The sequence below is a fragment of the Arabidopsis thaliana genome, chromosome 2 (genome assembly GCF_000001735.4).
Source record: "Arabidopsis thaliana chromosome 2, partial sequence".
NCBI classification, from domain to species: domain Eukaryota; kingdom Viridiplantae; phylum Streptophyta; class Magnoliopsida; order Brassicales; family Brassicaceae; genus Arabidopsis; species Arabidopsis thaliana.
The window spans coordinates 12,136,822-12,154,169 of record NC_003071.7 but is presented as its reverse complement, the minus strand read 5'-3'; the positions used below and the strand labels follow the sequence as shown (position 1 = coordinate 12,154,169).

The window sequence follows — 17,348 nt, the reverse complement described above, 5'->3', positions numbered from 1 at the left end:
ATCTAACATGTATATAACTACAATTTGTTCTTACTTTTTCAATTTAGAAAAAAAAAAACAAATCATGTATATCATCTATGATGGGCAAACATATTCAACTCTCGTTTGCTATTCTGATTATGTTCACCATTTTTGTGTTAGGTTTGTATTTATCTTTATAAAATTTTAATATATTACATATATTCGTTTTAGAAAAATCAATTTAGTTAAAATCTGGTTGACTAGTAAAAGTTTTAGTTACCTTTTCTCTTCTTCTTTTTTTGTGCACCACTTAGCATCATTCTTCTAAATATCAATTCACCTATGTTTTAATTATTAATATGTGTCAAATCTTTTTTTGTTCAATACAGTATATAATTCCATAATGTAAAGTTGTGTCTCCTCTTAGGCCGAATGCATACCCTAGCACACTGATCCCTAAATATTTTATTTTCAAATTCCCTGCTAATATATAGAGGATATGGTCTTATCATATTATTGAGGATTATTGTTACCATCCTATGACACTTTTTCAAGAAGAATTAGTGAATAAGAAAATACATAATTTATGTTACAGATTATTTTTTGTTAATAGACATGAAACTCTTCGAGATATATATCTTCTCGAAAAATGGATAAAATAGTATATATTTTTTTACTTTTTAAATATTGAAATTAAGATAATAAGTTTGAATCATTGTTTTAATAGGAGCGGTGGGAGACGTGGACCAAGGATATAAACAACAGTGTTATAAGACTATAGATGTAAACCTTTGTGTTACCGGTGAGTGCAAAAAGATGTGTGTAAGGAGGTTTAAGCAAGCGGCTGGTATGTGCATAAAATCAGTTCCATCAGCTCCAGCGCCTAATCGGTGTAGATGCATTTATCATTGTTAATTATTTTTTTACTTACAATAAATCTCAAATCATTCATATGATATATAAGAACCATGCAATAAAGTAATGTAATACTTCAATGGAGTTTCTAGCCTAAACCATGCAATAAAGTTGTTTATCATTGAGTTCTTTGTTACTTAAACAACTATTTTAAATAATGTTTTCACATATACATTGAAATTTGTGATCCTCAATGAAATATCCTCAAACTATACTAATTTAGGTCTTTTTTACATTTTTAGTCTAGTTTCTTATAGCCTTTCCAACTAAAGCTAAATCTTATTACAATTTAAAAAGAGGCTCTTCTATATAGATAGATACTCCTAGATACTTTGGTAGGGAGGGGATCAAACTTACCTCATCACCATTGTACTTTGCCTTAGAATAGGTAAATAAATTGGCCCTTAAAAATATATATAAAGATATAAGGTGGTCGCCATGCACAAAAGCTTGTGATCTTGTTTAGTGAACTCTCGAATAAAACCATCATTTCAATAACTTAGATGATGCGATTGATTTCTTCGATGACATGTTTCCTCCCTCTCGGCTCTTGCTACTAATTCTTCGATGACAACGTTGCTTAAGAAACGTTGACGGATCTAAACTTTTGAAAATGTCAGGCTAACGGGCCTAAATGGGCCTAATGCATTGGTTCAGAACATCAGAAGCATTGAGAAATTTGGCTGTCGTTTCTTCGTTGACATACGCACACGGTGCCGTTTTCCAGCTAATTAATGTTGCTTTCACCGACTAACTATTTTGTCATCTACCAAAGTTATCGAAGGATGAGAAAGGCTTTTTGTAATTAACAAAACCTGAAAACGACGTCGCTCTCCACCAATTAGGTGGAAGCAATCACGTGCCATCACGCCACGAGTCGTACACGAAAGCTCTTCTCTCCACGTGGATCAGTGTGATGGTATGGCCACGTGTCTATTTGGGACCAAGATTAAAAATTATCTTGTTTTGTCTTTTTGTGTGGCGTTAGGATGAAATTTTGGCAGGTTTGGAATAAGTGAACCTGAACACACCTCTCATCTCATCGTACAATACATTGTCTCTTGTATTTTGGATTATTTATGAAACAATTACATTTTCAACCTTTTTACTTATTGACGTGTGTTTGTGAATCAGTATTACGTGTCACGGCTTAATGTCAAAATGTATAAAATATTTTTGTTTTCTCAATCCTCCAAATAATTTGTTTCTTAAACATATTGAATCAATTTTTTTTTTTAAATGATAGTAGAAAAGCTATACAATTCAAAATTTACAAATATAAATTTACTGAAAAACCATTATAATCAATGTTCAAAATATCGGCCTAAACATTACCTAGGCGTTCGGCTAGACGCTCGAAACAACTAAGCACCGCGATTTTCATATAGTCGGTGAAAGAAATCATTTCTCCGGTTCAGGCGCTCAAAATCGGTTTAAATCAGCCAAATCATTCAAAATGTTGGTTAAACATTCGATTTACAGTTTTTTTTTCTATATCTAAATTGCGTCGTTTGGTTTAGTAAAGTTAGAAAAAAACCAAGAAAGAATCAGACTAAGACGTGTGCAATATTATTTAAAATTTAAACAATTTCTAATTTTTTCTTCTTCTTTCATCTAACTTCTTCGACAAACAGAAACTACTTTAAAAAACATTCCTTGCTTTTTCAATAATCATTTAGTGCACTACCTCAATAATATCCTTTAGATCGATCATATGCTTTCATTTAGTCGAATTCAATTTTTTCTGCACTTGTTTAATTAATTAATTGTTTTCAGTTTTATTTTTCTCATATAATATGGTTTTGCGTTACGATCGACTCTTGTTTAATCACTATGCTACATTATAATATATATTTAAAACTATTAAATAAATAAATAATTTACTAACGCCTAGATTCCGTTTAGGTCCCGACTAATCCGCCTAGGCGCTAGGCTTCTATTGAACGCCTAACAAGCGCTTAGCGATTTTTTGAATATTGATTATAATTAAGAAAAAACTGAAATGCTTTAAGATGATTTAAAGATTGATTTATTATTAATAAAATCGGTCTAACGATTATAAAACTGAATAAACCAAATTTTCATGATTACTGTCTTAAATATTCATTTTGAAATTATGATTACTTACCTATTAATTTCTAAAAATGATTTCATTTTTTGAAATTATGCTAGAAAAAAAATTATTTAGATAAGTCGTTCTCTAACTGCACGTCCCTCAATTTAAGAGTTTTGGGATTGAAAAAAATGTAAAATTATAATTTGGTTATACGATTTTGGTTTGTATCAACAAAAAAAATCAACAAGCACCCTTCAATCTTCTTAGTAACAATAAATATGCATATCACAATTCTATAATTATGCTTAAAAGAATTTAATTAGAACATAGTGACATCGTTCTCTATAAAAAATTATGTGATATTGTAATGTATTAAAATGTACTTCTTAAGGTTAATTTTGCATAACTTAAATTTTAAATTCATTGTTTTTTCCTAATTGAAAGAGAAATTTTAGCTAAATTTATTGGACTAGTGTTAGACATGGATACTATTATTTTTTGAACAATGAGATGAAGATTCTTACATGTAATAAGGTTCCCAACCACAATTTCGAAAAAAGTCCAAATCTTTATTGGGATCAAGTGTTGCAACATAATTCACCAATTTCAAAGAAAAAGCTTTAATCATGTGATCTAATAAGGGTTACAAATGTTGTAGACTTACATTTTTGGAGAAGTATTCGTGATCTATTAGTAGTAGGTGACTGATATGTTTGGCTTTCTTTTTCTGAAAGATCAGATATCTGCCACAATAATTTTGTATATTTTCATCCACTGATACTCCAGCATAGTAGCATGACTATATTCCTCAACGTTACTCTTTGACTCTACAAGTTCAACCAAAACTCTTACCTTCATTTAATTTGATTTCTCATTTTGAATGGCACAAATACAGATGGTGGTAATTTAGAAAAAATATAAACTTGTTGAGACTGTGATCTATAATCATCTTATGGATGATCCAAGCTGTAGACAATAGTCTCATTCCTAGCTAATTGTTCATCATTATCACAAATATTTTTAATTAAACACTCATTTTGTATTTCTATCAAATGCCTGAAAAATGTGCTTGTAATTTTTGAGTTGAAAGCAATTCTTCTCCAACATTCGCTTGATCTAACCAATTAATCATCTTTTGTAAATGAGTCTAATGGAAGCTTAGAGAGCTTAGAAAATATTTTTTCAATCAGTGATTTTGAAAATAAAAATAATAGGTTAGAGCAAATGTATTTATATTCAATAACAATTTAACAAATACCAAGATAATATATAAAGTTAATTAAAGTTTTCAGTTCTGCTTATTTTTGAGCAAATATAGTGATAATAAGACATTTTACTTTTTAAAACTCGGAAAGGATGCGTTGTTTTTATTAAACCTTAAAGTGGTATTTAAAATTTCAAATATTTTTTAAAATTTATAAACGAAATTCAAGTTTTGAGCAAATTTGTTTTTAATATACGATAGAATGATAAATAAGTATAAACTGAAGTATACGTAACTTAATTCTGCTTTGTATCCTTTAAAGTGTTGCTAATTGTTAACAGCTCATTATTTGTTCAAACAATATTAATTTATGTATCTATATTTTAAGAAAATTTATCTATAATATATAAAAGAAATATATTCATTCTAATATTATATAGGAATTGACAACAAAAAGAAATCACTTATTAGTAATATATCAAAAATTGTACTAAATTTATTTTTTATGAAATCGGATCCGGTATGCTTGCTTAGATTATACTAATACTTTATAACTAATACCATTGTCAAAGGAGGAAAACGGTGTCTGAGAAAAAAAAAATCTGGTTTGTTAATAAATTCCATCCATGTAAGAGTTATTATTGTTTTCCAATTCATCTTCCTACGAAATTTCGAAGAAATATAATAAATTGCGTTCTCTTCTTTAACACATGATTCAAATATTCACAGCGTAGTTAATAATTGAATAAACCACAAGTTAAAATAAAATAACCTTTTAATCGGTTGCCGTGTAGAGCCCTTGACAGTCATCGTTTCGTTTGGATAAAATCGCAAACTTCTACGAAATTTCCAAGGGCATTTCCGTAATTTCGTAGAAAACGGTGACCAAAAGAAATTAACACGAGGAGGTTGAAGTCTATGTCTATCCATTGACCTTCACCAATATATAAAGAAGCAAAACCCAAAGCCTAAAAGAATCTTAAAACTTTGCTTAAAACCAAAAACAAAGTTTCATTTCTTCTTCTTCTTGAAATGGCGACGAGCAAGTGCTACTATCCACGGCCAAGCCACCGTTTCTTCACCACTGACCAACACGTCACCGCCACTTCCGATTTCGAGCTAGACGAATGGGATCTTTTCAATACCGGTTCAGATTCCTCTTCAAGTTTCAGCTTTAGTGACCTTACAATCACATCCGGTCGAACCGGAACTAACCGGCAAATTCACGGTGGTTCTGACTCCGGTAAAGCTGCGTCTTCTCTACCGGTTAACGTACCGGACTGGTCTAAGATTCTTGGAGACGAGAGTCGACGACAGAGGAAGATTTCGAATGAGGAAGAAGTTGACGGAGATGAAATTTTATGCGGCGAAGGTACACGGCGAGTTCCACCGCATGAATTGCTTGCGAACCGGAGGATGGCTTCGTTTTCGGTTCATGAAGGTGCTGGGAGGACTTTGAAAGGAAGAGATCTGAGTAGGGTGCGAAATACTATTTTTAAAATTAGAGGGATCGAAGATTAATTATCTTTTGGGTACTTCTTTTAAATCTTTGTTTAAATTGGGGGTTACATATAGAAATATGAGGAGCTTAAATCGAAATTTGTAAGAGCTGTTTTTTTTGGAATTATTTTAGTTTCTGGATTCACATTAAGTGTTTTTTTTAACTTGAGATTGTATTGAAATTTTGAGACACCAAATATGAAAATTGACTTGGTATTTCTTTTATAATTTTTTTACTTCTTCGTCAACTTATTTCATTTTTATAGTCGTTAATTAGATTCTTCGCTCCCCTTGGTTATTTAGAAATTAATTAAATGGAGATCATATAATATATTCTACGAGGGCTAATTAATAATTACTATGATTGTATTGGAGTGGCTAAAGATTAATAAAGGACTACTATAATTATTAGTTAATCTTTTTTTGTGCAAATAATTATTAGTTAATCATGTGGCATAAATTGGGATTATTTGCCAGATGGAGACATGGTGCGTTGTCTTTAATCATACAATGTTGGTCGGCATATGTTCCTCTCTGTTTTTTTCTTATCGGCTAATTATGTTTTAAGAAAGAAAAAAAATTTGTCCTCTTAAATTTATATTGATCATATTGATCCAATAGCTGATTGGCTGATTTATAACTAATTAAAAAGGGGCATTCAATTATTCATAATATACGAATTTTATTTTATGATAGTGTAAACACAGATCTGGTTGGTACGTTCTGGTATTTGTATTTTCAGACAAAAAAATTTGCAAGGGCGACTTAAAAATTTAGTATGATGTTACAATATTATTACCACCTTCTGGATAATGAGATGTTGTTTTTGTTTTATCTGTACTTGATCAATGTCTTGGATCAAGTACGCACAACATAAATTTAGGCGATTTATGTGGATAAATCACCTGTTTTGATAGGATATGGATAATTAACTAATTGGTTACGATTTAAACATTTAACGTTTCATTGACGTAACAAATTACTTCATTAGGTAGAATTCTTATTATATCAAACACCTAGATCTTGTACCTACAAATTGTTTTTGTCAAACATCTTGTACCTACAAATAAAACGATATTTTTACAAAGATACTAAATTTCAACATAATGATTAAATGAACTGATATTTTTACAAAGATAATAAATTTCAACATACGCTCTTTTAGTCCAAGAAAAAATCTTATAAATGGGACAGTGGAAGTAAAACCATACCAATAATGGATTCATAAATATTGGTTTCAAACTTTCAATGAAGATTGTATCTACGTTCAAATATGTAGTATATTTTTGAAAATTTTAACGAATCATTTGCTAATTTTGGAATAAAAAAATTTCATCTAAAATTTTAGTTATTTGCATTATTCTTCGGAATGCTTGGTTGACCATGACTAGGGAAGTACATAAACCTACACCAAATAGATGATCGGAATCACTTCGGATATCATTGTGACACCTTCCGAGAATCATCTTACGGTCTAACTAGAAAAATATTAAGAAGAGGGAGTGAGGGACAACCACATGATTCATGTGGCATGAGGATGATATGTTATTGTTATTAGATTTAACTGGTATGTAATTAATTAATCAAAAGTATAAGTTGTTATTTATTTTTCCTGGTGGATATTTAGAAAATAGAAACTTATATCAACTAAATTAGACATCGATAATTTATAGGACTAACAGATTATCCACTTGTCAGTCTTTCTCAACACAACTAGGCTTTTTTCCAAAAACACTTAACTCCATCATGTTATACGTATTAATTGTAACATTTGTTCTATTGAAGTTTCGAATTAATTCTTGTGTAAGTTACCAAACATTCGTTTAACGCATGGCACTTGGCAGAGTACTATACAAGTAAGTCAAATCCAATGACAAAAACGTGAACGATGTTCTAGCTCATTTGAAGCCATATGAGAAGTTAAAAATTACTAATTTGTGACATCGTCTACTACGGTACCAATAATGGCTTTTTAGATATTGGTTTCAAACTTGTATAACATTGTATCTACGGTCAATTATTTTAGGTTTATTTTCTAAAAAATTAAACGAACCGTGGGAAGACCACCACTAGGAAGTAGATAAACCTACACTATATATAAGAGAGATCATCAGAATAACTTGGAATATTGGTTTGATGTCTTGCGAATATCGGCTTACGCGATCTAACTAGATAAGAGTATGCAAAGGTTTAAGTAGATTTTATTGAGGCGATTAAAAAGATGTCTATAGATTTTACCTCAACGGGATTCAAATATTAGATTAGTAATTTATAGGATTGATTGATAACATACTTGTCATTTTTTCCGCATAATTTATGGAATTAAGGGATTCACCAAACTAGTTTTTCTAAAGAATTCACCACAACTAGCTAGTACCATCTTGAAAAAGATGCATGCTGGATTCCTAATTTCCATTTGGAAAAAGTCATATGCATTTTTCTTATGGTTATTTACCTTTAAACAACAAGAGGAAGAGGATTTGAATAACTTTTGTTTTGACAATGGATTTTAAATTTCATCTCATTAGTTTGTTTCCTTTTATCGAAACACGTTATTAACTTCTTTTCTTTTTGGCGAATGAATCATAAACAGTTAAATAAGTTTGCGTATAGCCGACCGTAAAAAGGAAACCAAACCGCATCCGCGTGGATATTTTAGTTTGGTAATGGCAATGGCAATGTCAATTTTTAGACGTAACTTAGCCAGTGGCAGAGTGGTAATTTCTGGTAAAAGTACCTATCAAGTGAGCCCAAACTGATGCCGTGATCCTTAAGAGTATTTCCCAACGTAAAGTGATGACTGCACAAGTCGAGTCGTTCGGCGTTTTATGTGCGCTGGTCTTGTCGTTTTGCATTCTTTGTCTTTTTCCTCGTTATTTTTTTTCTTTTAGTTTTTAGTTTTTACCAAAGCGACGAATCGAATATAAATGGGTATAATATCGGTACCTTCCAAATTAAACGTCAAATTTCTTTTCACTATTCTTTCCTTGTTCTTTTGATATAAACCAAAAAATTCATCGGCTGTTATGACACTTCAGGTACGTCTCTTTCACGTGTTTGGTTATAATATAACTAATGAATTCACATGTCCAAGAAATTGACTATAGAAACAATTACGATAAAAAAGCTTTTGGTTGTTGGCGAAAACAAATAGAAAATAAGTTTTTGGTCAAATGTAAGCAACCATAGAGAACTATGAAAGTCATTGTTAGGAAGCAAAAATTTCATATGGAGAATGTGAAGTTCGTTCATCTGTAAGAATTTAGTTGATAGAATGGATGAAAGATGAGATTTCGAGCTCAATCGTTGTTGCAATATTTGAGTGTTATGTTGCGATTGCGAATGGTGAAAAAGAACCGCATTTGTGACAATAGTTATATTACTCACCATATGATCGATCATATTGCTAGTGTAACACAAGTCACAAAGCCGATTATTCAAGCTCATCAACAAGAACGTAAAGAACCGACTCAGCTCAATACATGACACGGACTACGATGATGGATTGGTGAGTGGCTCACTCGGCCAAAAATCCGTAACGTAGTCATCAAGTTTCTCAATTCCAAATCTTTTCAATTACGTAATCCAAAAACATATACATTCATTGTAAAAACCGGTTTTTTGGTTGAATACAATTTACATTCAATTCAAAGAAAAAAAACACAAGTCACAAACTTTTTTCGATAGACTTAATTAACACAGATCCATAAACATAAATCTTGATTACGGATTAGTGTTATTTCAAATTTCTAATAACTAGATGAATTCCCACGCAGCGCGTGGGTTTGTTTTGAAAATTGTTTAGATAAAAAGATGTTAATTATTTTATCGCTAATTTATGTTTATTATTTGTTTGTTATTTTATACTTAGTAAAATTAGACTCATCTTATGCACTTACATTTTTATTGTTAGATTCATTTTTGACTCTAAATATCAATTTCTATATATTTCATGTATAATCTGATTATTTTTATATCCAAGATTCTAAAATTTGTTCATTATCATGAACACAACAGAATGTAAGATATTTGGATTTTAAGAGTTTTCATATGAAAAGAAAAAAAAAGAAGCAAAAATTAAAGAGTTATTTTTGTAACACTTTTTAGATTTTATGCTATTGCATATAGCCATATAAGACAAATGGATTTGTTTTGAATTTCGTGGTATGTCTAATGTCTCAAAAGTCTATTACTTGTAAATGTTGAATGTCAATGTTACGAACTTACTTAAAGATACAAAAATGAAAAGACAGAATTTCATATGATAAGATATGAAGCATAACGTAATAATAATTAAAAAATCAAGGTAAAATAACTAAACTAATATTAGGTAGCAAACAACTAAACTACAACACAAATAACTATTTAGTCATTATAGAGTGATGACCATTGACCATTAAATTTTTTAAAAAATAGAAAATAATAAAAGTAAAATAAAAGTAGTAATTGATTTATTTAAATAAATAATTTTATAATTTTATTTTTATTTTGAAAAAAATCATGTAAGAAATTAATTAATGGAGGATTTAACACAATATGAGACTTTTGATTTTCTCTCAATTAATTTTGCTGATTTTAATTTAATCAATGTTAAATAATACATGTCATTTTCTTGTGTGATGAAATAATTTTATAATTTTATTTTTATTTTGAAAAAATTATTTAAGAAATGAATTAATGGAAGATTTAACACAATTTGAGACTTTTGATTTTCTCTCAATTAATTTTGCTGATTTTTAATTTAATTAATGTTAAATGACACATGTTATTTTTTTGTGTGCTGATGTGTCACTTATATGTAGAGAGTTTGTCAACTTTGATATATATGATTACAAATGTACTCATTGGCATGATGAACTATGAACTATCCATCGGCTTCCACTATTCGGCAGAAAATAAGCCCAAGCCCCATATTAAGTAGCCCCTCTCTCTTTTCAATTATATCCTATTGGGGGAAAAGCCCAACAATATGGGTCGCAAAGCGGGTCAAATATATCCGACTGAAATCTGGATCCGTTGGTGAATCGTGAATCATCCTCTTCCTCAATGCGAGTGGACAAAGTGATCTAGCAGAGAGAATCAATGAACACGTCTTGCCATTAGAGGAGACCAACCATTTCTCTCCTCTCTCTTGAAAAATCTATAACCGATTTCTGCAATGGCGACTTCAGATTCGAGGTCTTCTCCTTCATCATCCGACACCGAATTCGCCGATCCAAATCCTAGCTCCGATCCAGAGACGAATTCGGAGCGTGTTCAAAGTCAATTAGAGTCAATGAATTTATCTCAACCTAGCGAAGTCTCTGATGGTAGCCACACCGAATTTAGCGGTGGCGGCGATGATAATGATGATGAGGTTGCATCGGCTAACGGGAACGAAGGCGGAGTTAGCAATGGAGGTTTATTGCGTGAAGGTGTGGCGGGAACTAGCGGAGGAGAGGTTTTGTTAAGGGCGGAAAATCCGGTGGAAATGGAAGCAGGTGAAGAACCACCGAGTCCGACTAGTAGCGGTTACGATGGAGAGAGAGGAAGTAGCGGCGGAGCTACTTCTACTTATAAAGCTGATGATGGAAGCGAGGATGAGATTAGGGAAGCTAATGTGGATGGTGACACTGCCTCGCAGCATGAAGCTGCGTGGTTGCCTGGAAAACGCCATGTTGATGAGGTTAGTTTGATATAGCTAATTAGCTCTAGTTTTAGGTTATAAGATCAGTTCAAGCATCTTCTCTTGGTGTTATCGTTGTTGATAGTATTCAGTTTCCGGCATGGATCGTTGGGTTATGGGTTCTCTAGGAATGCTGTTGAAAATGTTTAGTGAGTGATATTTATGAACTGATCAATATTGATTAACTTCTCATCAGCGGTAGATGGAACTCTGAGAACACATTTTTAATATGAAAACGCAGGATGATGCTTCTACGTCATGGAGAAAGAGGAAGAAGCATTTCTTCATACTGAGTAACTCAGGCAAACCGATATATTCCAGGTTTAGACATTTCTTCATATTGAATCGTCAGCTAGAGAATGGTTGTATTGTGGGGTTTATCGTTTTAACTTTTAACTGATTTACTCTCGTTGCATTTCGTTTTTAATCGTTGTATCGTTTAGATATGGAGATGAACATAAGCTTGCTGGATTTTCAGCTACTCTTCAAGCTATTATTTCTTTTGTGGAGAATGGGTAAAATATGCACTAGCTTTGTCTTATGTTTGTTTCCTTTATGGTTACTTTTTGTATTTAACGTTTGATGCCTAACCCATTTTTTTTTAGTGGTGACCGTGTCAACTTAGTCAAGGCAGGAAATCACCAGGTATTAAAATTTCCCTGTACTATCAATTGTATGGCTTGGTGCATTAACTTTCAACTAGAGAAGTGTTTTCTTCATTTACATATGGCGATATTGATTAGAGATATAAGTCATGTATAAAGTAAAATCACTGCTCTTAAGAAGATTACAATCATTTTAAAAATGAGATTTCCTGGTCAAATTCAGGTTGTCTTTCTCGTTAAGGGGCCAATATATCTGGTCTGCATCAGCTGTACAGATGAAACATATGAGTATTTAAGGGGGCAGTTGGATCTTCTATATGGTCAGGTAAAAAATAGTCTGCTGCTCTGTATCCTTTCTTTGTAACATTTTCATGTTTGAGTGAGCGGTTTAAATAACCAAAATGCAATATTGGTGATGCAGATGATACTAATTTTAACAAAATCAATAGACAGATGTTTTGAAAAGAATGCAAAGTTCGATATGACACCCTTGCTTGGAGGGACAGATGCTGTCTTCTCATCTCTTGTCCATTCATTTAGCTGGTTTGTCTCTAATTTTCAACTCTTTAAATCAACTGCCTTGTACATTCTTTCCCTGCTATTTATTTTCTGAATAATAATGTGGAGATTGAGGCTACTGATCTCTAGAAAAAATTGGATAATGAGCACAATTTCACTGGAATTGCTAGAAAAGTTTTCATGGTTTCATGGATCAGTTTCGTCTGTTAGAAATCAACTATATACGTGTAGTATACAGGGTTTTAAGGTTTAGTTAGGTATAGGAGTCTGTTTATTTCCTTCCCAGATGTATAACTGTTGTTACACACATTAAATCTTCTCTCTTTGTAGTTTACCTCTGAGCTTCAGGTAAAAAAGGTTCTTACAATCTTCCCATTTTCCCATTTTTAGGAACCCAGCTACATTTCTTCATGCCTATACTTGTCTTCCCCTTCCATATGCGTTAAGGCAAGCTACAGGAACCATATTGCAAGAAGTTTGCGCGTCTGGTGTCTTATTCTCACTACTAATGTGCAGACACAAGGTAAAAAACCCGTGCCGAAAAGGTCAAAGTTTCTCAGCCTGGAAATCCATCATAGTTAATGACTGTAGGTATGTTTACTCGCAGGTTGTCAGTCTTGCTGGTGCACAGAAAGCGTCTCTCCATCCCGATGACTTGCTTCTACTCTCAAATTTTGTCATGTCATCAGAATCATTCAGGCAAGTGCTAAATATTTTGTCCATTTACCCACCGGGAACCATACATCTGTTTGTGTAACTTGTTCTCACTGCTAACAGGACATCAGAATCTTTCTCACCAATCTGCCTACCAAGATACAACGCTCAGGCCTTTTTGCATGCCTATGTCCACTTCTTTGATGTGAGTCAAATACTTGTAAAGAGCTTCTTAAATTCATCCACAGTGCACAATGTGAAATATTAACTTACTCGATGGTGTAGGATGATACATATGTAATATTGCTTACCACACGTTCAGATGCGTTCCATCATCTCAAAGATTGCAGGTAATAAAAGCTATATCATACTTGAAGGTACTCGTGTTTTTTACATGAGAAAATGCTTAAAATAAGCATGTTATTGAGTTCCATAAACTTGTACATGGTTAGGGTACGCCTTGAGGCTGTTCTTCTCAAGTCAAATATTCTAAGTGTGGTTCAAAGATCAATCGCGGAAGGTGGAATGCGTGTTGAAGATGTACCAATAGACCGCAGGCGTCGATCATCTACTACTAATCAAGAACAAGACTCACCTGGTCCCGACATATCTGTGGGAACCGGAGGTCCCTTTGGACTTTGGCATTTCATGTACCGTAGTATATACTTAGATCAATACATTTCCTCGGAATTCTCACCCCCAGTAACTAGTCACAGACAACAGAAAAGGTAAAATTCATGAAACTCCATGGGAAACCAAGTGATTAGTATTTGGAATGGAAAAGTACTGATGTAGTAGTTGTGTTGCAGTCTATATCGAGCATACCAGAAACTTTATGCTTCAATGCATGTAAAAGGATTGGGACCCCACAAGACTCAATATAGAAGAGATGAAAACTACAGTAAGTTCGAATTTGCACACATGTTTGACACGAAAGATGAGAATCTTCTCGCTGCGGAACTGACTAAAAGTTGATTGTGATAACTTGCAGCTCTTCTATGTTGGGTCACACCAGATTTTGAACTCTATGCAGCATTTGATCCACTTGCAGACAAGGTGAGAGATTCTTTAAAACTTTCTGATGAAGTCATATATATATAGCTTAAATCGAAGAAATACACGGATCTCTGATAATGATACTGATGAAATCATATGGTAGGCGATGGCGATAAAGATATGCAATCAGGTGTGCCAAAGGGTAAAAGATGTGGAGAATGAAGTGTTCTTGCAAGGAGCTAGTCCTTTCTCTTGGTGATAATATTTTACTATTCACTCTTTAATATATATGTATTTTTTTTTAATCTTTCTACTGGTTTGACCCCCTATATTGTGCTAGTACCACCCACCTTAATAAGGCAATAATGTAATTGTACCCAGAAACCCTTGAGAGAAAGCTATTTCATTGCCTTTATTGTTATTAATTAGCTTGAATAGTCAAAATTGAGATGATGTAGACAAAAATTGAAACTATTTGAAAAGTGAGCAATAATATTAAGGTTTTGATGGAAGGATGGAGACGAGAGTTGGTTGTTACTTGTTGTGTGGTTTTAGTTTAAATGCCCATCACTGTGGTGCTCCTTCCTAATTATTTTATTTCTAATTTTTCATTTATTCTCAAATTACAAAATAAAAAAGTTTGTATTCCTTTTAAAAGATAATTTTTTACTTACTACATGATAATTTGGGCTATGTGCCTATGTGCAAGACAATTATCATGTGTATATGTGATTTTTTTTTTTTTTTTTAACTTTAAGCAATACTTCTTATATGCTTAATGACATCAGTCGCATAGTTGCATAATGACATCAGTCGCATAACAAAATTCCGCATAACGAAAAATACATGATGAAATAATCAACTATATATCCACTTATTTACATATTGAATTTGTACTATTTTTTTAGATGAAAAGGCTGTCATGTGTTTAGATAAGTACTATTATGCAAATTTTGTGTTAAGATAAGTATTATGCAAATTTCTTTCTTGGTTAAATTCTTGCATAATCGCATCAAAAACGCCAGTATGTGTTATTCATTGGAGCCATAATTCAATTCTAGAAAATATTTATTAATGGTTACTTCCTCTATTTCACTATGTTTGTAGTTTAAAGTTTTTTTACACAGATTAAAAAAACACAAGATTCTCATTTAATTTATCTATTTTCTATAAATACATCATTAACTACACCTAATTGAACCAATAAGAAAATAGGATGTAAAATAGAATTGACCAAAAATTATTAAATATATTTACTTTTGCATAGAAAAATAAAAAGAACACTTATTTTGAAAGAAAAAAAAGTTCCTTAAACTACAAATATAATAAAACAGAGGGAGTATAATTAGTTTTTAACTTTTAAGTTTTACAGAGTGATGTATTTTCATGGTTACTAAACTCACTGGCCTATGCAGTCAGTGGTTAGTTCATTACCATATTTGACAAGTTCTTTAATGGTATGCTATTATTGTTTTAGATATCTTATGACTTAAACTCTTAAGCGAATCCAAGAAATCCAGATTAATAATGCCTCTTCAGACAAAATCTGAATTTGTTTTATCTTCTCAAGACATTACGGATGAACAAGGGATTAATACAATGCTTCTAATTAAATGCTCTGCTTAAATGCACCTGCTTAAAATATTATGACCCCGAAGTAAATGTATTTAATTACGAAGTTTATAGTTACACATTAATTACTTTGTAAATTAATTCGTCATTAAATAGGTAAGGAAATGGTGACCAAGGGAGAGTATTCCTCTCGTTTTCTTCCATCTTTATGTCCTTAAAATCGTTGGGGTTCGCATTGGACATTCATTTGGATATTTATTTCTTCCTATTATTCCTTTTTATTATCCGTTTGTTGTCACATTTGCATCTTAAAACGTAATGGCAATAGTAAATATTACACATATTATTAACAACATTGTTCTTTATAATCTAACTACTCACAATTTGTAGTTTAATGATATCTATTATTACTATCGAATACGATATAATATACTAAGTTTCAGTACAAACAATTTATTCTAGCTTTCTGTTAGTACAAACAATATTATGTGCATATAATGAAACTTTTCATGTGGTTAAATGAGTTAATATAAGTCGCAAGAAAAAAGAAAACTAGTTAGTACAAATTTATGTGGTTATGTGATGGATCAGTCAAACTTCATCAACTTCGGGAGATTGAAATAGAAAAACGAAAACAAATATAAAAGTAAATGTTGGCCACTAAGCTTAACTATGATTATGAATTCCACCTTTTACTACTGCAAATCACTCACAGCGTTTATTACGATAATGCCCCTTATCTCTCTCTAAACGTAATAAGCATTTTGGTAATTTCATGATTTCACATTTGTTCCTCCTCTCTCTCTCTACCCATTGACTTGTGTGGACATGGTTTCAAAATTCATCAAAAGCTAAATTATTCTTTAGAGATGTGTGAACATTAAGTTTTAATATATGAAAATAAAGTACGCACTAACTTCTTAGGTTTCAAGCTGTTTTCTAGTATTTTGTTTTTTCTTTTCTTTCCATTTTCATATTCCTTTTTATTAGAATACGACTTCAGACTTCCCACTAATTCTATGATTAAGTTAAAATTATACATCAGTCGAACATATTTTTATTTGTTTTGATGAAATATTTTATTTAACTTCTACTATTGAAGAAAAGCATATAGATCACACTATTGATATATAAGAAAAATTATACTAGAAACACATCTATGAAATTTTGTTAATTTTTTTTAGAGAAACTTACTATTATTTTCTTTAACCAATTATTTTTTATAAAACTAAAATGAATCAATGTGGTAGATCAAAATTGGAGACCGCACAAATAAACAAAAGATTCAACATAGAAACAAGTTAAACCCAACTTTATAGTGAAAAAAGGAGGAACAGCCATGAGATTGAAGTTTCATGGAACCAAGGTTGTAGCCTATCAAAAACGTATGTGGGTTGGATAGATCAAAATTAGAAACTTTTGTTTCAAATGGTAAAAGCAGTTATTTCACAATTCATAGATAGTTGAATGCTAAAAAAAAAATAGAGAAGATTTGGTAAGTATTAAAAATATAAAAATTGATCGGAGTAGATGTGAATCATGTGATGACCAAAAAAGATTTGACAACCAAAATTGTCTTTTTTTTTGGTGTTTTATGTATTCAGCCGTTTCCTAAGTGTTATTATAGACTTTACGGTTTCGTTTTCTCCAAAAAAAGTTTATGATTTTTTTTCACAAATTCAAAATGTATCTATTATACAT

The 17,348-nt window shown here is 31.7% G+C and overlaps 3 protein-coding genes and 1 long non-coding RNA gene across 4 annotated transcripts; 3 read left to right on the top strand and 1 right to left on the bottom strand.

Annotated features, from left to right (window-relative positions):
- Positions 1-43: 43 nt before the first annotated feature.
- Positions 44-1,032, top strand: LCR32 (low-molecular-weight cysteine-rich 32). The gene is made up of 2 exons (NM_001036359.2): positions 44-141; positions 689-1,032. Exons 1-2 carry the CDS (start codon positions 78-80, stop codon positions 874-876), a joined length of 252 nt encoding a protein of 83 aa, NP_001031436.1. The 5' UTR covers positions 44-77; the 3' UTR covers positions 877-1,032.
- A 4,065-nt stretch (positions 1,033-5,097) lies between these two features.
- Positions 5,098-6,287, top strand: AT2G28400 (senescence regulator (Protein of unknown function, DUF584)). The gene has a single exon (NM_128400.4). The coding sequence runs from the start codon at positions 5,169-5,171 to the stop codon at positions 5,655-5,657; it is 489 nt and encodes a 162-aa protein (NP_180407.1). The 5' UTR covers positions 5,098-5,168; the 3' UTR covers positions 5,658-6,287.
- Positions 6,288-6,981: 694 nt separating this feature from the next.
- AT2G08265 lies at positions 6,982-7,183 on the bottom strand. The gene has a single exon (NR_140308.1). It is a non-coding gene; the product is annotated as an other RNA (long non-coding RNA).
- Positions 7,184-10,504: 3,321 nt separating this feature from the next.
- AT2G28390 (SAND family protein) lies at positions 10,505-14,592 on the top strand. Its single transcript, NM_128399.4, has 14 exons — positions 10,505-11,301; positions 11,543-11,622; positions 11,745-11,816; positions 11,907-11,946; positions 12,130-12,231; positions 12,328-12,449; positions 12,816-12,948; positions 13,033-13,124; positions 13,203-13,284; positions 13,365-13,429; positions 13,532-13,807; positions 13,889-13,980; positions 14,071-14,135; positions 14,239-14,592. The coding sequence occupies exons 1-14, from the start codon at positions 10,795-10,797 to the stop codon at positions 14,332-14,334; spliced, it is 1,824 nt and encodes a 607-aa protein (NP_029426.1). The 5' UTR covers positions 10,505-10,794; the 3' UTR covers positions 14,335-14,592.
- Positions 14,593-17,348: the final 2,756 nt, after the last annotated feature.